The sequence below is a fragment of the Halyomorpha halys genome, unplaced genomic scaffold (genome assembly GCF_000696795.3).
Source record: "Halyomorpha halys isolate HHAL.00 unplaced genomic scaffold, Hhal_1.1 Scaffold110.1, whole genome shotgun sequence".
NCBI lineage: Eukaryota > Metazoa > Arthropoda > Insecta > Hemiptera > Pentatomidae > Halyomorpha > Halyomorpha halys.
The window spans coordinates 837,867-861,531 of NW_027112640.1; the positions used below are offsets into that span (position 1 = coordinate 837,867).

The window sequence follows — 23,665 nt, forward strand, 5'->3', positions numbered from 1 at the left end:
GGTCCTAAATTGTATGGAAATTAAGGAATAACACGAAACTAGGTTAATATTAATTATATAAAATTCTATCCTCTGCTTTCTTATCATCTTGCGAAAAAGACATGATTCACATGCCTGTTCTGATTTTCATTCAGCTCCTTCCGTGAATTTTATTCTCAAACAACAAATCTAACCAAATTTATTATAAAAATAATAGAATTATTCTTAAACCTTTAAATAGAGGTGATTCTGTACCTCTCTACCGAGGTTTGATATGTAAGATTTTTATAGTTACTAAGCCAAACTTAGCGTCGAAAATTGAACACAATCACTGATTGTTTGATAAATATTTATTAATGTAATATATAATTATTTATTAAAAAAAAAATTAAGTTAAAATAATCTAAAACTAGGGAATTTCCCGTTGACTTATTTACTGGCATTTAAAGGGGTATTCATGATGTGTTAAATGTAAAATGTTTTACCATATTAAATGTTATAACTATAGGATTGTGAGCAGCCCTATTTGAAGTCATGTTAAACGTTACATGCATAAGAGCCCCTAGCGGATTTTCTCAGCAACATGTTTTATAAGCCTTTATGTTTATAACCTTCCTTCCAGAGCCTCATGTTAATGTTTACTTCAGTTTTGATTTAAGTAATTTATTACAACATGCCTAGAGTGAGTGAAAAGTGGAATTTGTGTGAAAGTTTAGCTTATGAGTGTCTTATTGATCTTCAAACTTGTGAGGAAGAGAATGAAGATGAGATAATTAACAACTGTATTGAAAGTATTCTCCATCTTCTATCATTCAGATATGCAGTTCCATTAAAATTATCCATTCTGGTTTAATAACAGGGATATGAATACCACAAACACACGAAAGAACTGAGCTGTCACAACAAAAATGGCGGCGATCTCAACTGGTCTATTGTGTGACGTCATTTTCCATTTAACAGACCAAGTAACAGACTATCAGCCATGTTAAATGTTATTTCGTTTTACCACGGTAAAAGAAGGCAATTTTTTTCAATTTAACATGAGTTTTTCCATTTAACACGCTTTAACATGTTAAACCAAAGATCATGAATACCCCTTAAGAATGATTGAGAATTTGTTTTTAGTATTTTCATATTGTTTTCTTACAATAATTTTTCGTTTCTATTTCGAGTCTTCACTCTGTTTTTTATTACAATTTTATGTTCATTAATAAAATATTGGAATTAATAATAATATTAAATATAATATTAATTTTTTTATAACTAATATTTATTTGTTCTATTATAACCTCTGTAGATTTGAACATATTTTCCATAATATAACCTCACAATTATAGTTTGGATTTCTGTAATAGCTGTTTGAGTGGTTAATGCTGTTGGGAACAGGGCCCTGATGCAGTTATCTTAAGTGCATGTTGTAACTACTGCTGTAAATCACTGTGTTAGATTAGTTCAGTGTGCCTTTGACATAATAGGTTTCTAGTGTCTTGGAAGTTACGGCTCCTCTGACACCTGCAAGGCCTCTCGTCGTTGCTTGATTGGTAGATCGTGTAGCCTTTAATATTATCGAGTTATCCCTTAATGGAGTAAAGAATGCATTGCTAATAGAAAATTTATCTGAAAAGTTTCTTTTTTAAATTATATTTGTGTACTTTACTTTCATTATGATGAATTTCCTATTTCATTTAGGATGTAACATTTGTAAATTAATGATGAAGTCTGATTCTCAAATAATAGTTAGGCTAGTTTTCATGTTTCAATTTTCTACCAAAAACTCAACTCCAATAATTGAAAAAAAAAATTTCTTGTAGATTTTTTTTACTTGGGTATAGTGAAATGATCTTCCTAGTTAAATACCCTTCTATAGAATTCATTAATTAAATCACTTTATTCCCATCCTCAGATGTTCTTTAATGTACGTGTAGTTCCTTTTTATTTAGTACTGAGATTGAAATAACTTTTAAGCTGTAATATGATTCCAATAATTACATAAAATTATTATACTTTTGTGAACGTAAATAAATTACATACTATTATTTCCATACTAGTCTAATATTTATCATCTAATAGTAAACTATTATTCGTTTAAAATTTACAATATAAATATTTAATCATTTAAAAAGTAGGAGGGTCCATAATTAACACTTTACACTTGTCACAGAACTCTAAAAAAGATTATCGAATAAATTATATTTAATTAAAAAAATAAAAATTAAAAAACTCACAAACTCTCTTGAACAATTCTTAGACTAGGTTCTTAGCTAAAATCCCTATCCAGCAAAATTTGCTACTACACTTAATTTTTAATTTTAGCAACTTTTAATGTAGCCCAAAACATGGCATGACAAAAATGGTAAAATGAACTTTAGAACATCATTTTGTATTAATTTGTTTCCAATGAAATATTAATTTTAAAATCTAATCAGATAGGATAGCGATTGCCTGTTGAATGGAAATTGCCTGTTGTTTGAGAATTATCCTTTAAAAAAATAATAATAAATAAGTAATTATTCATAAATTAATTTTTACTTCATATATTGGTTTTTTTTTTTTACTTAACTATTTTTATATTTTCAATCGTGTTTTTTTCCTGTAGAGATATTTAAAGATGAATTACCTATTCATTTAAATCGCTATAAAAATATCTGATATGAACTTACTCACCTGTGCATTTATATGGGACCGATCGTAGGCTTAAAATCGTATTGATAGGTCAAATTTATGAATGTTATATAGGTAATAAAAACTGTAATAAATTATAAATCTAATAGCAAGTTCGCAGTACGCCCCCATAACAGCTTGTTGCATGCCTGGAATTGGTTATTCGACATGCAACAGACGTCACGAAATTCGTTTAAAACGCATATATTATTCAATAATGTAACCTGAATATTCAGAAATATATAATACTTCCGCCGGAAACGTCGTTAGAATTTTACTACTAAAATTTTATTAACGGCTCTAACCTGGAATTGAAATCACACCCGTGTCCTATGCTTATTTCGTGTTAAATAGGTAGCGATATTTTTTACATTTACCGGCCTTCCCCTTATCAAAATAGTATTAAAAGCGAATACAAAAAATAGCTACAACAACTTTTCAAGGAACCTTGATTCATTAACTATGCTCCGTACATTATTTTCAAGAGACAGCTTGTAGTCCAGTAAAATTGCAATCTTTGTTGGTAAATCTTCATAAAAGAATGTTATATGGTTTAATGTGCCAGATTTTTTTTTTAAAATGGCCGTCGTGTACTTTTAGGTTTACTTATTATAATATACTATAGACAAACAGGCGAAAAAAATAACTTCAAGCTAAATCCAAAAGAAATTATTACATATGTATATCTGAACTATATAAAAAAAAAATCAGATGTACAAAATTTAAATTCATGTTATTCCAACCTCTTAAACTCGTAAGACATAATTAACAACCTTAAATATAAATAGACAAAATACATAACAGAAATAACTGACTAGTAAAAATGGTTACGTTTTGGAAAAAAACAAACCGACATTTCACCCCTATTCAGTTCTGGCACAAACCTTGAGTTACAGTAAGATACAATTGAAAGTAATGTTTATAGTTATTAATAATAAATTATATTCTATAAATTATTTTTTTAATTAAAGTTTTTTAATAATTAGTTGAATAAATTATTCGTCCTAAAAAACTACTATCTTTTTTCATTGTAGGGCAGGACTATAAATGATGAAATACAATAAACTTCGCCCAAATATAGTTGTCTTATTGGCTGATGATCCTCAAGATCCACAAATAATAATAATATCAAATAAGTATAAACTAGATTACTCGATTTTGGTACAATATGGAACTTTAAATTGATAGAAAAGAAAAATATTACAATTTCGGTTTCTACTTTTTCGCAATTACAGTATGTTTCTTAATTATTTGTCTGAGTTCCATGGATAATTAATAAATGATGTCGGTGTTTATTCAGAAAAATGATTCAAATAGAATGATACAAAAATTTACTACACAATATTACTTGGATTATTCTGTGGAAAAAAAAATTAGGTATCATAAAATTTAAAAATATATATATACTTGATCATCATAAAAATAAAACTGATTACTAGATTTTGGTATCATGAGGAGCTTTTGATTGTTGAACAAAAATAATGATTTTTATTTACTACTTCCAGCAATATGTTTTTTAACTATCAGCCCGGGTTCCTTCCGGATAGCTGATAAATAATTTCGATGGCAATTTAAGGAAATGATTTAATTAAGAATTATCATAAAATTTACTATACGATAATAACTGGAATAAATCTATCTGGAGAGAAAAATCAATAAAAGTATAATTTATTCATTAAAAAAAGTAATTAAAAAACTTTATATTGTCAAAAAAGATTTAGGCTTCCTACTTTTTTCTCAATTACCATGTTTCTTTTAATACTCAATAAATGCCACTTTCGAAGTTTAGTAATCGACTCAGTAATATTCTTGAATAATGTTTCTGTTCATCATAAACTAATTTCATAAACATTTTAGCATTTAATTATTGGCCTGAAATTGTCTAAAATAGGTTTGGTTTATCTAATATCAAAGTTTTTATTCATTAACTTAACTTCGCCTGAGCATTAACTTTAGTTTTAATGCCTTTCGGAATTTTCAAATTATTAAATTCTTGTTGACATTTCACAAATCCAATGCTGTGTTATCAAAAAGTTATGAATTCTCTAATTTAATAAAATACTTTGTAACTTGTTTTAAAAAAAAAAATCTTAATTATTTGATTATTTAAATTTAGATTATGTTGTTTTAAATTAGTTTGAGCCTATAAAATGTTAGATTAATTGGAACTAATTGCTAACTAATTATATAATATAATGTATGAGATATTATCTGTTATCCACAGTATATGTAAGTTAAGGTAATAAAACAATCACGATTGTCAATTACGATAAACAGGATAATATATCCATAATATAGAAAAACGTTTATACTGATAATATAGTTGTTATAGGTACAAGTATGTCTATAAATACGTGAAGGGTTAATGACTCTATAATTATAAAGACTTCTATTCAAACCGTTATTTCTATAGCCAATGTAATGACAATTTTACAAATTCAATAAAAGTTGAAATATTTACCAGTCCCTTAAGAGGTTGCGGTTATATACCACGGATTTAAGATATGGTTGATTATTATCAATAAGAACGATATGTGATTTCTAACGTAATATTAATTTTTAAATATTATTTATATATAAATGACATGTCTTCGTTTGGTAATAAAAAGGTTAAAGATGATATTTTAGCCAACTGTGATACGATAGCTAATTCTTTTTTGAATTTAAATACAATTTTGTTTTTTTCCCTTTGACAAGTTTATGCAGCGTTGCAACTTACTGATTCCATGCTCGAAGGAATAGCAATCCTCTTTCTCCTGCGCCCAAGAATCAAACACTTTCCTCATTAGGCTATTTGATTTGTTGTAAGTTCGGCTGGGAGACAGCTGCCATTAGTTCTCAGCCCTTCTTCGCTCATTTATCTGCAATGTCATTTCCTTTGATCCCTTTCTATCCCGGCGTTCATTTAAGGGTAAGCTTACTGGTCTTCTCCAGGTTAAGAAGTAGCAGAGGGGTTGTTGTAACAACTTATTAGAGGAGAGTGAAAAATCTAAAATTTACCAACAATTTTGCCCAGATTTTTCAACTTAAAGGAGTTTTGGGTGGTACGTATATTTTCTGAAACTTACCCTTTTCCTAAACATTTTTAATTTTTAGAAAACTAAGCTCTCTAAGTAGGGTCTATTGAATTTTCCATGCAATAATCTCTTAACGGTTTTTGACTATTTACTTAGTTTTATGTTTTCGAACTCTCACAAACATTTTAATAATATTCCTACTCTCATTTAAGAACAACGCGTTTGTATTGAATGCAAATGTTAACTTCTTCAAATTTGGCAAAAGTGGAATCTGGCAAGCTCATCCAAGCATTAAAAATTATTTTGTCTGTCTTTAGTAAAAATGTTATAGAAGTTAGCATCTTATTTTAAAGTTATCATTGTGACTACGATCGGATTAAATTTTAATTGCATTAATTTTTTTTAAAGAATCAATAAATCAGAGTTTCATACAGTTATCGAACGTTTTAAAATCTCTTTGGAAAAGATCCTTTGAGTTTTAACATTTTTAGCAAAAAGATACAAAAATCAATTTTAATATTCGCGTTAAACAGTAAGCTTTGAAAACACAATAAAGATTTCCTTCCTATCTTATTATTAGAAAGAACTAATTTTCTTTAAAAAAAAAAAAAAAATGACTTCTTCATTAAGCGAAAACGTAAAATATGACCTAAGATAGCAATATGAAGATAGCAAAACTCAAAAATGTTCTAGTGTTGATTAGTATTGGTACAACTGGTTTTTTAGACTGTTGATACAAGATTTTTTGTCTCTGATTTTTTTATCCTGATTATGAATGAATTAGTGAAACGTTATCTGGTTAGTTTATTGTTTAGTATATGAGATATATTTTTTATGTTCGAATTATCTAATAAATTTGCCAGGAAAAGTTTCATATTTATCTATTGATGTACTCAAGGTTTTTCAGTAGGAGTGGAGTAAGTAATGTAGAGAAGTGGGTTGAGGCAGAGCAGCCGATGAAAGGGAGAGGATGGTGAGGGAGGACACGCTTTCCCTAACGCTCCATTGTCTGCCGGCCGCGTTGCACAAGGCGGCGTCCAATTATCTAACTCCGCTACTGTCTTCTATATCTTAGGGATGGTCAGGGCTAAGCTATCTACTAGCTTTGTAAGTCTTGATGTTTATGAAAAACCTCTGATGAAGCAATAGAAACGATTTCATGTCAATTATTTTTATAGTAGTTTATAAAATAACCTATCTAATACCCTATGTAAATTATTCCAAATCTAGACAAGGAGGTCCGTATAACGAGGAGCTAGTAACGGTAGAACTCTATACCGTTGTTACAGTACAGGATTCCGATGAAAAAACCAGTCCTCTAAATAATTTAAAAAAATAGTTTCTACCCAACTTAATAGAGAAAGGCATGTATGGCGGTCCATTATGATTAATGATTAAATTAGTTTGATAAGCAACGAATAATAAAATTTTAGGTTTCTCTTTTCGTTTTGCGCCTTATAGAACCTAAAGGGCGGATCTTAGTGAAAAATAAGCAATCCAACAAATTAAATTCTGCATTGAATGAGATGTATTTTATACTAGGATAATTTTTGACTCATATATACTACCATATCTCTGTTTTTACAAAAAAAAATATTTTATTTTTTTTCGGTTTTTGGTTTTCCATATACTATTTAACCAAATTAATACTTATTAATGCTTATGCTACTTATTATAGGCCTAATTTTATGCTGGTCCATGTTATATCATAAATTTTTAGCTATGACAACAAGAAAAACCCTAGTTCGCAGCTTAGTTTTATTTTTATTAGCCAAATAAGTAATAAGAGTTATAGGATCTCCAGAAATGTTTTCCTAGAATCATCGAGAAACATTTGGTAGAAAATAATTTTTTTAATAATTTGTAGACATTTATTTCATGCTTAGGACTCTTGTAATAGTACTTAACTGTAATAATAGTATTATGTAATCCGAGACACCGTTTTACTCAAAAGTAAGCGTTTTTAACATAATGTTGAATTATAATATTATAATATCAGGTAATATTTGGGGAGGGGGGCAGATAGCTTAAAGAAAGTATACGGCGCTACCTCGTTATAACGCTGCTTCAATAACTGAACATTGATTTATTGAACTGATAGGGCTGGTATTAACTTCAAAATTTTACAAGTAGACTGATATGTCACCACCCTGTTTTCTTTTGTTCGTCTCCATTATAAAAATCATTAGCAACATTAGGAATTACATTCGTGAGTTTTGGAGTGATTTTATTTATAATTTATTTGAACGTAAAATTAAGTGGAAAAAATGATTAAGGTAAAGTGAATACACTAATCTAACCAGTGCGTGGTTCAGGAAGATCATTAAAACAGCGAATTTTCTCATCGCACCTGGCCTAAATACAACATTGAATTAAAAGTTGATAAATAACTGAGTTGTCTGGACGGGTTTCTTTTCCATCAACATAACTGACGCATTCTTATGTGAGAACCTGGCTTCAATATCACACATAGAAAAACTGTCATTGACGGCGAGTACAATTAAATTTATATCAAATCACAACGTCTTTGGCATATTCTTGTGTTTTCAGCATTAGCAAGAATATTTATTAAGTTGTTTATAACACCGGCCATGTTGAAGTCGTCCGCACCAGCGTTAGTTATTATTATATATTTTTTTATCATTTTGTAATTTCATTCCTGGGATTGTGATTTCCTCGCCATTTCAGGGCCGGTGATAAAGGGGGAAAAACGCACAAGATTGAAGCGGTGGCCTTTTGAAGGGGATTAGGTGTAATTTATGACAGTTTCCATTAAGCGCTGTAATAAAGCCTGAAGCTGGAGGATTTGAAGGGGACCTGGAACTATTGGTCTGGAAAATGTATGAGAGGGCACATGCGATGACAACCTTCTGATTTATGCAGTAGCTCCTGCGGGATATTAGATCCTTGATTAGTTCTTGTATTTTGGGCTTCTGCGGTTGTTCATTAGTTCACTTCTCCTACTAACTTCACTTGTTGTTCAGAACATTTCTTTTTTCAACCATTGCAATTTAATCGACACATCGTCAGAGCAATGCCAAAGTAGAGTATCTCAACTTTTCTGCGAGAATTGTGCTTAAATAAAATGTAAGGCAGTATCGTGTATCTTTTTGTGATATATGTCAATTGAGTCGTTCCTTTCCAAGATCTATTTAAATCCTATGTATGTATATTTGAAGACGATAGTCAACACTTTGGTCAAAATTAACAAAATCGTTCTCAGCTATTTATTGATGGCGATGTTTCGACGCAAAATGTAGGTCTTCATCAAGTTTTTTTTCCTTCCTTATTTCCTCCTTCTTGAAATTTTAGTATTAGCTGCTAAACTCAAGCGCAATCAGTATTAGAGCTGTACATATTCAATTACACCATTTATACGTTATAAGAAAAATAAATAAATAAGGTAAAATAATAAAATAAATAGTAATATAAAAATAAATCGAATTTTATGTTGATAAATAATAATAAAATGAATATTTATCAGGGCTAAAATAAAAAGATACAAATAAGGTAAATCTAATATAATTGAATAAAACTGATGTAAAGGCGGAGATATAGTAAAAATTCTGTATAAACAAAATAAATAAAACTATTTTATCATAAAATTGTGACAAAGTTAATTATAAAAACAAAATATGTATTAACTAACATTGTATAAATCATTAATATAACATAATATGTAATGAACTAATAAAACATTATATATCATTAAGCAAATATATCAATTATCTAAGACGTAATGAATAATGAACTAATAAATTAATTAGCTGGTCGTAGCATGTTATAATGTTATCATAAAGAACGATATGTACTGAATGTGATAGCAATTTAGATAAAGACTCGACTAATATAAATATATTGTAACAATTTTTAAATAAAGATAGATGAATAGTAAATGTAATATGTAAATTAGTATTACAGAGTAAACAAAAATATAATATAGGGAGGAATGCTTGTGGGATGGGTAAAAGTTAGAGATTAGGCTGATAATGAGTTAAGTCGAAAAATATTTTTTTAATATCATAAGGACAGTAATGTACAGGGTGTAAACCAATATCAATAAAAGGTGAATACTATTTTGTTATTACACTTTGAACACAGTCCTGACAATATCCTTCAATTTTTTATTTTTAATCATTGAAGTCACATATTCAGTTAGGTCTTTTTGACTATGCCAATAAAATATAAATCAATTTTAAAATACAACAAACACCATTATTGTAAAATTTTCTGATGCATTGCATCGACTATATATCATGGGATACATTATTGGTAAATTTAACGGATGCACTTGAATGATTTTTACTTTAAATGAAAATTTTAAGCTAGCTCTTGATGAAAGAATGAGCGTTTATAAAGAGGTTTGAAGTATCGCAGAAAATGAAATTCACTTGAGTTACGGCGAAACTGTATGTGAGGAAGGAAATAAACCCTGTTAAGAATTTCATCAAGACAGAGCCTTTCGTTGATATGGCAATATGGAGGGGCTCTTTCCTGTTGCAAGTACCACTCTTCATTCCGAAACCTCTCGTTAATGTTTGGCGTAACGGACTCTTTCCCGAAGGGGCTGATGTAGCCGATAAAGAGAGTTCTGACTCTGTGATTATATTTAAAATATTTCTCTATGATGTAAAACATAGTTTTGATAATAGCTATTTTACCGGGTTCGAGGCGCAGGTGAATTATAGAGCCCTAGATTTTGGGTTTGCGGGTTTATTTCATACCTAGAAATGAACCTTGGTATTCTTATTCTTTTGGAAAAAAAATTCAGACTGTGGGTAGTTCTGTATGATCGGTTCAATAGTCCTTAAATCTGTGTATATAAAAGGGAATGGTGGAATCGTTGTCTACAATAAACTTTTGAATTTTTTTTTCAAAATATTCCCTTTTGCCATGGAAAGGTTTAAAGATAATGAAATCCTCGGATTTCCGAATAGATAAAAAAGTTATAAACAAAATTGACCGTTTTTGGATTCTAGCTCAAAAATATAAGGTTTTTTCACTGTTATTTTACACCAATCGATTCGTCTCTTTCCAAAAAATAAGAAAAAACCATTACTGATTCAATTAAGCCATATTATATTTAAGAAAAATTATAAAAACCTGATGTGTCTCGGGGTAAGGTAGGTTAGCAATTTTTTTTTTTTTCAGAAAGAGCATTTCATATTAGTTTTTAGCATCGGCTTAAATTACTAAATACTATTATATAAATATCAAGTATATTAAAAATTAAAAATTAACCTATCACAGTCTCTGAGCTAATGGTGATTTTGACCTTAAGCAACAATGTATAGTGTAGGTGATTGATAAATTTAATTTAACTGGGATTTTTTTATTTTCTGGTAATTTTAATCATGAAGGATTTGGTTTAATTTTTTCTTTATTTTGTCCCTTATCTATATTACTGAATAAATTAAATAAAAGTTGCATAATAGAGGAGAGTCTTAAAATCTCGTTTAATTGGCAAAAATGAGTTGTTTGAAAATAACTCTTGATCTATTGCCGTAAATGTTAACAGGGTAGAGCACTGTGAGGGGGTCACCGATTTGGACTTTATTTTTTTGGTGATTGTACATCCATGTACGAGTTTCAATTAAAAAAATACAAAAACTCAAAAACGCTTCCAGTTAAGTACGCCAAAAATATTTTATTTTTATTTATTTATTTATTTATAAAAAGGCAAGTCTGAGCGTTATTAGCGTCCTCTAAAACCCTTAAATTTAAATCTAATGTAAAAAATATGAAAATATTTGGAATAAAAATATTTTATTCTTTTTCAATACAAGAAAACTAATCGATTCTTGTAAAATCACACACGATTGTATAAATACATGAAATTTATGCCGGCTGTCATTGAGTGAGGTCAAATTTTTTTATAGGGAGTTACAAAGTTGATATTTATATGTCGAACATAAAGAAACTATTATATTTCAATGTTCTTAGTGTTGAAAAAAAAAATTATTTTGTTCAAAAAGTCCAATAAATTTTACGATCTACGCAAGACATAGAAATAGTTTAGTTCCCTATTAACTACTGGAATGCTTCAAATCGGATCTACGCAAATAAATCTAAACAAGATGCATAAAATAACAATTGAGCGTCTTTTGGATTTTGTAATTTTTTTAGTTAAATTAAAACTCATTATTTATACACATGGAATATTTTTTTATTAATCTGTAGAAATAAATAAATCAATTGACATATAATAACCTAGAAATCGATTAAGAAAAATCGCTAAAATTAGAACGAACGCCAGGCCACGTGTCCAATACTTTTGAATGTAGAATCACCCAAAATAATTGGTTAAAATCAGTGACCCACTCACTATGCCCTCCTCTCATTAGATGTCTTTCGATTTGACAGTAGATTTCCTAATCGCTTTTCCATGCTTTGTCATCTTTCCTATAATATTACAGTGACCCAGGTTTCGACTTTTGATATGCTTTAGGTACAGTGTCTTCTTCTTTAGGTTCCAATAATCTTTATCCTTTTGTTTGGTACCATTGTTAAAATTGGGACATTTTACTTTGTCATTCTTAAACGTTGGAATATTATAATGAATTTTGATTTAAATTTATGCATCCTGTCATATTCCAAATTTATTCCGTCGTATATTTATGTATTTGCAATAAAGCAATTTATTATAATCGATACTGGTTATCCTTGAAGTTTATTTATAAATTTTACCACCTGCTGAACTATACTTATATTGGTAATTAGTATTATATCATTTTGATATTTTATTGCTTCAAAATAGTAAACTCATTTGGTTTATGCAGGTGGTCTTCAGGAAAAAGCGGAGCGGGCTGGAAAAACTGACTAGAAGTCTATCGGAAATCGAAATAAAAAATATAGGATTGCTGAGTTTTGATTTTGTATTTTTTTTTTTCATTATTTAGAAATACATATTTGCTCAAAAACTGTTGGTATTTATTTATTCGTATGAGCTAATGTAGTTTTAGACTTAATAAATATTTAAAAATAAATCGAAATGTGCATACAAAATTTAGGTAAATTTTAAAGTCGAGGGTTTTATTAAATTCTATGTCCTGTTTACTGAAATGTTTCTTGATTGCTGAAGTTAGGTTATTAAAACAATTTTGTTTATTTTGAACCTCCCCCCTCAAACCACCACTTAATTCCATGGTTCTTATTCATATGTTATTTTTTATGATTATTAAAGAAGAAAGCCTAAACCTTAGATTGATGCATCGTCACACATGAATACAAAAAAAAATTATAATAAGATTCGTTTTACGTTACCGATAGTCAACATATTTTTCATTTACTTCCTAATTTGATCTACATTTTTTACCCCCTCCCCCTCTTTCAATAAGGTGTTGCAGCAACGTAATGGGTACCTAAAATCTAATGATATTTTATATTTTTTTGAACCCATTAAGAATTCTCCAAAATTTGAATTTTATATTTTTCAGCTTAAATTTATACATAAATTTTTTCATGTAGTGCAGTTTTGTTTTGATTCAATGAATAATATTAATCACATTATCTAATTTTGTTTTGTCCCAAGGAATACTTTTTAATTAAATTATCCAGTTATGATTTAATTCGAGGACTAATATTAACTAAATTTTCCAATTATGTTTTGATCCAAGGAATAATTTAAAGTAAATTATCCAATTATGTTTTGATGCAAGAAATAAGTTTAACTTAATTTAAACTGAGGGGGTTGAGGTAGAGCTTGTCTAATACTTATTCTAAATCTAGCAATTTATTGGAAAACTAATTTTACAATTTAGCAGGTCTCTATAATTACAATGTCCGGATGGGGCGTTCACAAAAAATAATTTATTGTAAACCACTGATATCTATAATTAACTATTATTTGGTTTTATAAACTTCTGCTGGTTTTATCGAAGCTTTGTTTAGGAACATAAATTGATTTAAATAAATATAATTGTTATTGTTAATTAAGACACATTGCTAAATGGATTAGCCCCGACATCTCAACATGTGGAGGCACTCTCTGAGATTAGCTAAGGTTTGAGCTGGACCTTCCATTACTTACCATCGTGTCTTGTTGACCCGTCGGCTTCCTCCATCTTTCTCTATGTCACCATTGGATCCTTGGATCATCTTCTCTGCTGGGTCATCCATCTGTTATGACAGTAGGTGGTCCATGCTTTTAGAAATTAATCTCTAAGTGTTATTTGTCTGTTCCGGACAACAGTGTATATATTAAAGCCAAAGTGCAAAGTGATGTATTCGCTAGTTTTGCTATCCTGGGTTTTGTTGCTTTTTAATATTGTTTTTATATTCAAGCAGCAATGCTAAACAGAATTAACTGAATACGAAATGTCACCCATTAAAAATACAAAATTGACTTTTATCGAAACTAAACATTAGCTGCTACGTTAAATCTTCATCTATAAGCAAACACATCTTAGCCTTTTCGACGTTTTACAGGCTATAATATAGCCTGTTATTTCACATATTATGTGAATAGTGAAAATGGTGTTCTATTCGATTGTTGAAGTGCTGAAGATCAGTTATTTACATAAAAATAACAGAATTAAAACTATAAATTTGATTTGATAATTTTTTAGAGGTCTATATGTAATGTAGGTGTGCTGATCCAGGAAATCAGATCTGTCCATTCCATAAGGTATAGATTTTTCAAAAATTCGCTGTATGCCAAAGATCAATAACATCTAAAAAAAAATATACTACACATAAAATTGATATTTTAGGTGATATATTTGTATAAATATTTCACTGACTATTATTGCTTTCAAATCTTGTTATTGTTATCATCACGATAGGAGAAGACTTGTCTTACGAAAACATTTGTGTTTTATCAAAGTATACAGGCGTAAAGAGCGAGGTAGTGTAAAGTTCTGTATTACTAACTTCTAGGACTCGGGTTCGAATCTGGCTGTGGTAGATAATTATTTATTCTATAATTATATATAATTATATTATATATAATTATAGATAATAATAATATTCTATAATGTTAGAGCTCTTGATTAGGAAAAAATTTGGTGGTTGAGTGTGAACTTGAACAAATCAACTCCTTATATAACCGTTGTTCAAAACTTCATTACTAAGTACTGAACCCCTTACTGTCAATCATACCCTTACTGTGATATCATACACGAATAATAATGATTTGACGGAAACTTTTGAAGGAAACCGACAAATTCACTCCTTCAGATAACGAAATAATTTCGAAGACATTTGTTTAAAAAAAAAAAAAAATGTAGGCCTTTGATATTAAATGATGATGTATGGAGTTTTAGTAAAATGAAAACATGTTCAGAAAATTACATTTACAAACAAATTGCTGTGAAATTGAAAAAATAAATTAAGTAGGTTAAAAAAATTTCCAATAAAAAAAAAACTGATTTCATATTTTAATTTAGAATCTTAAACCTAGTATCTAAAGCTCCAACAAAAACAAAAAATTTATATTTTCTCACTCAAAGGTAGACATTTATTACTCATGTATACTTTTACCAGATTCAAATGTTTTGGTATCGTTAAAAAAACAAACTAGTTTTTACTCATTCTGATGTTACAAATTAATAAAATATTTGCTAGATTTAAAGGAAATTAAAAGGAACTCAGATATATTTAAATTATTATTAGTAAATAGTGTTATATCTCAATTCAGATTGACTTAAAAAAGCTCTGTTTTTGCAATTTGGTATATTTTAAAATCTTTTTGACGCTATAAAAAATCCATGTTGAATCATTGAGTATCTTAGTCCCCGTGAAAATTTTCATAGATTTTTGTGCTACATAACTAGGATTACATAATCATAAATACACGAAAAATTTGTACGTGATGGAAAAAAAACGAAGATTATTTTATCATTGAAGTTATCAAATCTAATTTCAAAAAGGTTATTTTTGAAGATCTGCGTAATCTCAATTTATTTTATTGGAATTTTTATGGAAATTACCTTTGTTATTAACTAAAGCACCTATTATATAGATGTTAATCTTTGATTGTGTGCTTGAAAAAAGTAAGAGAATTTTATTCAGAAAATTATATTTGAAAATTAAAATTTGACTTTGGGTGTCCGTAGCTCGGATGGCCTAAGTCTATCGTTCTGAGTCTGCGAGCGGCGTCGGTTCGAATCCTGGGGACGATGACTTTTTTCATTAAGTGGCGGCCCCACAAAATTAATAACTCGACCCTCTACATGGTTAGAATAGGTTGATCACCTGTAGATAAACAAGCAAACATCACCTTCGCTTGGATTGCCTTAATAAAAAATAAAAATTGACTTTTCATTATTAAAACCTGTAAATAGGCCATATATTGACCAATCCAAAACATTGCCAAGCTTTATAGTACCATGATCTTACAGATTCGTTTTTATTGGTTGTTTAGCAATACATAAATTATCAATGAATTTAGTACATGAGCCTAAAATTGAATTATACTTTAAACTATTTTGTTACTACCTTCGCAATCTCATATTGTTTGAATCCTAGTCTCTTATCGTATGTTGTTATCACGTAAAAAAATACTTAGCTGTGCATTAATAGTAACATCAGATAATTCAAGATAAAATAAAAAATGTAAACGATTTCATCAATAACCAGTTAATCGCATCAGAAAAGTAATAACATGACATTATCTTAATGAAAAACAAAAACAAATAATTTATACCAGTAACAACAATAACCATTATTGAATTAAATGCTGATCCAAAAATTAAAATTATAATTATAAATGAAATAAACTTTAAAAATATATAAGCCAGTAACTAGTATGGCTTTACTATGACGTCATCTTAAGAGGATTGGACACTCTGTTTAATTTGAAGGATAAGTGGCCAACCTTCAAAGGGCTTCAATTTTCTTTGTGATTGTCAAAAATAAGCCTGAAATTAATTATACAATAATTAATTAGATAATTATTATTATTATTATTATTATCACTAAGTGTATCTATGAAATTTTATAGATTTTTAATTGTTCAGGTTTTTATCTTAGATGTGAAAAAAAGACAGGTTGATGTATCATATTTTTTAAATTGGAGTTTCAAAAAAAAATGTTTTGCGCCATTTCTACTTAGAGATACTCTTTATCGTAGGCATCTTACAACAATTTTTTGTAATACCATCATCCGTTCTTATTGGATTTAAAGTTTTCAAAAAGCTTTATATAATTTCTGCATAACTTTTAGGAAGGCCGGTAAAAATCTGAAATCCTCGAAAGAAAATCACTGATAGTTTCTACATATATTTAATTCTTAGGCATAAGTTGAAAGATTTTAATGATGTACCATAACGAGTGACTGAAGGCTCGTTAGTTTTTTTTAAAAAAATAATGTCTAGAAAAAATTTCCGTTATTGATTGATATTACTCTGTCTGTTTACGATTTCCATTATATCTAGTAATTAATGAAACAATAAAAAAACAGATTAAAAATACAGTTAAATTATTATTGGAAGGTCTTAAAACAAATGCTTACTGCTGAGGCATCGCACCTTCCAGCATGCTTTAGAGAAAAACCCTGGGGCATCACAGATATTTTTTTATTAGGATGAACAATAGAAAAAAGTTGAGTTGTACTTATAAGTTTACACGGGGCTTCTTCTGAAGATTGTCTAGTAACACAATACTCAAGGATGTATGATAAACAAACCTAATCAATCTTTTTACACAAGCATGTTTGAGCGTACTTTGAGCACTTGTACATAATACTTGTGCAACATTTAGGTGATTTTGATTAATCATGGTAAATCAAGTTATGAAGTGGTCTTCAATGTAAGGCAGGTTTCATCTTCATTGAAATAGTCTGGCTGGGCTTAAATGAAAAATGTTTAAATAATCCTTCTCCTAACTACTTATAATTTTGTTTCCTTGAAATAAATAACTATTCCTCAGCGTTAAAAGTAATAAAATACGGATAAATTTAAAAGAATTTGACAATCCACTAAAAGAGAAAAGTTATTACATGTGACAACGAATATTTCTTTGCCGAGGTTTCTCTTTTTATCACTTACCATAAAAATTACAACATAGCTGTGGAAAAATCCCAAAATTACTGTTCTAATTTTTTGAAATGGGCTCACGACAAAGGTCTAATAGTTAACTAAGATAAAACAGTCATTATGTTGATAAAATCACGCCATAGGGCTTCTGTAGACGACCCTGAAATCCCATGACTGTGACTGTCTCACTAACATTAATAATATAAACATTTGTTACTGTAAAATACTAAGTGTTGTAGAAGAATATAAATATATAGGTGATACTGTGGATAATTTTTTTTCTTAGGAACCAAACATGGTAAATGTTTCAAAGAGTATGCTCCCATAAAATTTATTACCTCCAATTTGTACTTAACAAAAAAACTTTAATAATGGTGTATATAGCACTATCTAAATCGATATCAAGATATGGGATGGAATGTTACGGTGCCTGACTGACTGTCATCGAGACTTGGAAATCTACAAAATCCAACATTAAGAACAATAACGCACCGCAATAATAAAACAGAAAATCTTAAAATCTTTGGTACTTTAGCACCTAAACTATTTTATTTTTATAGAATTATTTTAAAATTTTAGAATTTATTTTAGAGTTCTACTACTGAGTAGTTTCTCTACATGCTGTATCATATCCTTATGATCTTACTTCAAATTTTCTTGTTGTATTTTACATACAGTTGTAAATGTCAATAAATAAAAAAAAGAATTTATTTTAAAACTTATAGATAACAAATTATTTAGAAAATAAATAATATATCTAAAAAATGTTAGAAACAAAATTAAATTTATCGAACCACCCTATAACAATAAATTTGGAAAACGTACATTAGACTATATTGTTCATTAATTTTTTTTTAATAATTATTATTTTATTTATATTTTCATTCATAGTTGTTAATTAAAATATTAATTGTATCACTTTAGATCAATCCATATTGCACTTATCTAGCTTAAAAATCGTATAGCCTCGACAAGGCCCTAATAGTCTAAACTGTAATATTTACATTTAGTTATGTTTATCATTTTTATGTGTTATTTTGGCATCGACCGATAGATATTGTCATCTGGTGGGATCACATTGAATGTAATTTTTTAAATGAATAAAATAAAAAAATAAATAAGAGATATGGATACAGGCACTTTTGTCATGGGAAATCAGAAACAGCTCTAGCGCCCGATCTCTCCTGATCAGTATGTATGTGTTACATATGTACAAGGCTTCTTTATATTTTGTTGTATCTCGAGAAATCCTTAAATACGATTTATTATGGCAACAAAAAAATACAAATTTTCGCCTTAAATAAAGAAATAATAAATAGATATCTGTTCTGAAATATACAAAACCAATTTCATCTCAAATTAAGTAGGTAAGTGAAAGAAAGATGAAAGTAATGCGCGCACACCACCAGATTTTGAAATTGACGATGGATGTGATATGCGCAAATAACAACCTCGGGTCTGCATTTGTCATCAGATTGTTTTTGGTATCATCTAGTATTGTCTTATCGCATTTATTGTAAGATATTGTAAAATATTTTGAGAATTAAATACTGATATATTGTGATTTAAAAAGTGAAATGATTTAACGGTGCGCAAACTCTGGAGGCAGATTCATTTCCATTCATGTGTCTGTTCCATTTTATCCTTAGCAATTTTATCTTTATACCCGTGATTCCGATCTAAGGTCCAGATTGCAGGGAGGGGATTTGCATTCTAAAGGGAGGTTTACACCCTCATCCCCCCTTGGCCCAGTTACTGGCGGGGAGGACATAATGAAGCCATTGTGCCAAGCTCCGACCTAGGAGACATATGATTGGGCTCAGTGCTGAGGCAGGTCGGACGTGCCTTTTGTCCTTTTGATGCCAGTCGCCTCTCTTATGGTTTTTTAATCAATTGTACTCTTATTAGTTGGCCCTCGGGTTACCTTCTGTCATTGTTGTCTAGTCCGATAAAGTCATTGAGATCGCAGTTGCGAAGTATAAGTGGTTATGTATCATCAAGTCTTACTTTTCAATAGTTCAGGTTCTCCTGAAATTGAACTATCACTAGTACCAGACGCCATTTCTTTCGTTGGGTTTCGGTGAATCATTATACAACTGCATAACTTATTATTTTTATGTTTAGTGCAGTTTAGAATTTTACTGTAATTTATGTATAGTCCTTGTTGACTGGCAATGATGCTCATTAAGAAGTTTTATGTTATTAAATTTTATACAAGTCAAGATGACTGGTTGTTGCTTATGAAATACAATTATTTTTGAAAAAAAATCTGTATATAATTAATGTGACTTAATTTTAAATTTGTCTTTACATGCCTGATTTTCTGAAATTTTTAAATTTTAATTGTGTAATAGAGGCTTCTTAATTAGGTCAATTAATCAGTCATGCAATATTTGTAGGATTTAAACAATTTCTGAAGGAACAGATTTTGTCCAAATAAATGAACGATTATACCCGCTGAGGGGATACACGGTCTTCTACAGGGCAGATGTTTTAATATTTTAACAAAAATAATTTTGTTTAAAAAGAAATTACAATACAACTTCGGTAATTTAGTACCATTTTTAAGATCCTGTCCTTTCACTCTGAAGTACTGGGAAAAATAGAACCTAGAATCCTTACATTAGAGATATAAATATTGGTATGAAAATATAGATATAGTTTTCAAGTTTCAATAGTTGAAATTGTAGTTGCGTAAATCAATGATGCATATCAATATTTCGATACGTAAGATCTCAAAATTTTTATTTTGAAAAGAGAAGTGGAGAAGGTTGTACATTGGGTTAAAAGATAGTGTAATAAAAACTACTTACGTCAAGGAATTAAGCTGTAGTATATATTATTATATAAGAAAAAGCATATGATTTATGTAATTAATAAAAACTGGACATCGGATAGAACCCTGCGGAATCCAGGTTCCCAGTTAAAGTTAAATCTCTAATGTTACTCAATATAAATAATTTTCTGTTTTTTGTTCTACTCGCTACTAGTACCTATTTTTAAGGTAAGTTATTTTTCATGGGATTTCGGGTGTATGGAAGTAAGGTAAGGAGAATTAGAAGGGAGTAATCATTTTTGATTTTATTATATCTTCCTCGTACATCAATCCAAAATTTTAGCAACAAGTAAGTACTTGTAGACTATATATCACACACAACAAAGAAAAGTATCGATTTATTAGCATTTACAAGAACAAAAAAAATCATACTAGAACCTAAAGAAAAAAAAAATTAAATTTCTCAGAAATTTTAGGAAGGAATGAAAATTAATGGATTTCTTAAAACCAAATGAATTTCTTAATATTAAAAGCAAATTAATAATGAATAATTAAACTTACTTACTTTCATTAAAAATCGTAAAAGAAAAAAGAAATTATCCTGTCCCACTGAAACTCATGGAAGGTCAGGAATTTCAGTACTTTGTAAGGAAGTACCGTTTTTTATTATTACAATTTTTTTAATAACGGTTATACAAAGAAGTTATTTGTTGAAAATTAAAAAATATTATTAAGATGTAATGGAATGAAGGAAATATATTACCAAGATATAATGAAAACTAATTTAACTTATATTTCTCAAGTTATTATTTTTTTTTTTGCCTATTATATTTTATTTTTGAAAAAGTGTATGTTTTCTATACTTATTCAAATTTAAAGTATATATTACGATATATAGTTCGGGGATGTGAAACTATAAATTGGCGCCTTGGTGTATATATATTCTAGTTTTTGTAGTGTTCTGCCGAGATAAACAATTCCATTTATATCTCTGTAGGGTACTTTTCTTGGTAATATTGCTATCTTCTACCAATTTATTTATTATGAAAGTACTATATATTACGACATAGAGTACTTTATAGCTGTTCATAACTCTTCGATACACTTTAAAGACAAAAAAAAAAATTATCAGCGTGTGCTAAAGTAAACAATGTTATCAAAGGAGGCTAAATAAGTCTGGTTATCAGTAGACTTTTATTGCCCCTTATCATGGTAACACACTAGATATGTCGCTATCGCCAGAGATAAATTGTCCGAAGATCAATATAAACAAGGACTTCGCTCATGTCTCCTCGCAAGATTTATTATTTTTATTGTCCCTGGATAAAGACTTTTTTAAATGTAAGAAGTTACCAATGGGAAGTAGTGGTATCTATAATAAGACAAAATAAAAAAAAAAAGTGGAAGATATTTTAATAACTATACATTGAATATTATCATTTAATTACACCTTATATTTTTTTAATATGTGCTTTATTTATTGATCATCTCCAATATCTTTTAGCTTTAATACATGTTCAATAACTTCCACAGAATTAAGTTTAAGCATTATTACAACATTTTATCATATTTATAGTATTGTTGTTAATTATTTTTAAAAAAATACTTCCAATTACAGATGTAGGATACATATCTACTACATATCTAGGTCAGTATTTTTAAAAACATTTTTCAGTAATATTCTAAAATAAAAATCTGTTAATAAGAAAATTTTTCTTTAATTCATACTTTAAGAGGTGTCGATTCCTTCACTATTAAAAATAAAAAAATAAAATCTTTCCTGTTTCACTTACGTAATAAAATAAATCTGCTTACTTTTAATCAGTGTTGCATATTGTGTAAAGCATATAAATAATACTTATTAGGTATAGGTATCTAGCTACCTATACCTAATAAGTATTATCTTTATAGTATATATATTTCGTAATTATTGAAAATATTTTGAAATGTAACTGACTGTATTGATTGTAAATTCAATTAATTTGTTATATATAAGAATTTTAACAAAATATAAATCCCTTATCAGACGGAGTGATAACATTTTTAAAAACTATCCTGCCTGAAAACTGAATAATGAACCCATTTGAAGCTCTGGGATAGATACTATTAGTTCAATTATGTATACCTAGACTAGTCTTGAGATTCCAGGTAGTTTAACTGTTGTATTGTAAAATCCTCTTTCCTCGAGCTAAATATTTTATAATAATACTTTATTTTTTTAACGCCTTCTTGTTTAAATAATTAAATAGTTTTGTAGTTGATTATATATTAAATTCTTATGCTTTTTTTTTCAGTAGCATAATATGCCCCGAGGCTAACATCCATCGTCCCACTCTACACAGTCACACTAAAATAATTTTGTATGATAGATTCGAGATAGTTCTCACTAATTATGTGCCTTGTCTTGAGTACATAAAATATCTCCATTGCTCTTTCTGGTACCATATGCTATGCAAGGGCTAATTTTAATTTGACTCCCTTCATCTGATATAATTTTGTATGACTGATTTATACAATTGAGAAATTTTTCCTTCATATTAAAAAGTATTGAAGTTTTTAGCTATCCTCATTGCATACTAGTCAACAGGGTTTACAATAACTTGTAATTAAAAGTACCGCTATGGCCTATGAAGAATTGCGGGAGGGGTGCTTTGTAAGTACTGTTACTAGACCAACGGTTGTGCATGCAGGAGATTTGATCAGAATCACGCGAGACCGTCAGATTTTTACCCAATTAAGAGAATCCACTTTATGAGGCTAGGTGGACTTCGGAGGGCTAGCGAAACCGCAGGGTTGACTCACGGCTACATTGAATCAGAAAATATCTGCCACAGCCGGATTCAAACCCGGGTCCTTGGAGTTAGTTCCTTACCAATCAGCTACCCAATAATTCCGTAAATAATATTTTATATCTCGGAATAAAAAAGTCCAGACCTTTCGATCTTTGGGCCAGTTGTTGTTACTTAAAAATAATGATCTGATGAAAAATACCTATTGGTTAGAGATATTTAGGATAATGTCCTAGAGATTTGCATGGTTGGAAATACATGATTTTGAATTTAAAGCTATTATTCTGTATTCATAGAGTTGACATGCATATATCAGTGTTTTGCAAACTGAGTATCTTAAATGGTAACAATATATATTTTTTTTTTGTAATTTAGGAGTAGAATCCATTTATATAAAGTGACACTGTCATGGTTTGTTTATCATTCGTAGACCATCTGGACTTCTGAATATATACATAATTTAGAAAT

General features: G+C 29.0%; 1 protein-coding gene across 5 annotated transcripts in view; it reads left to right on the forward strand.

Moving 5' to 3' along the window:
* LOC106677846 (CCR4-NOT transcription complex subunit 6-like) overlaps positions 1-12,579 on the forward strand; it is a 398,718-nt gene extending 386,139 nt beyond the window's left edge. For all 5 annotated transcript variants that reach the window (XM_014416006.3, XM_014416008.3, XM_014416007.3 and 2 more), the window contains one exon: positions 12,437-12,579. Coding sequence is in view for 1 of the 5 variants with exons in the window: in XM_014416003.3 (XP_014271489.1) it covers positions 12,437-12,480 (44 nt within the window). In the remaining 4 variants the exon portion in view is untranslated. The remainder of the gene's footprint in view (positions 1-12,436) is intronic.
* Positions 12,580-23,665: the final 11,086 nt, after the last annotated feature.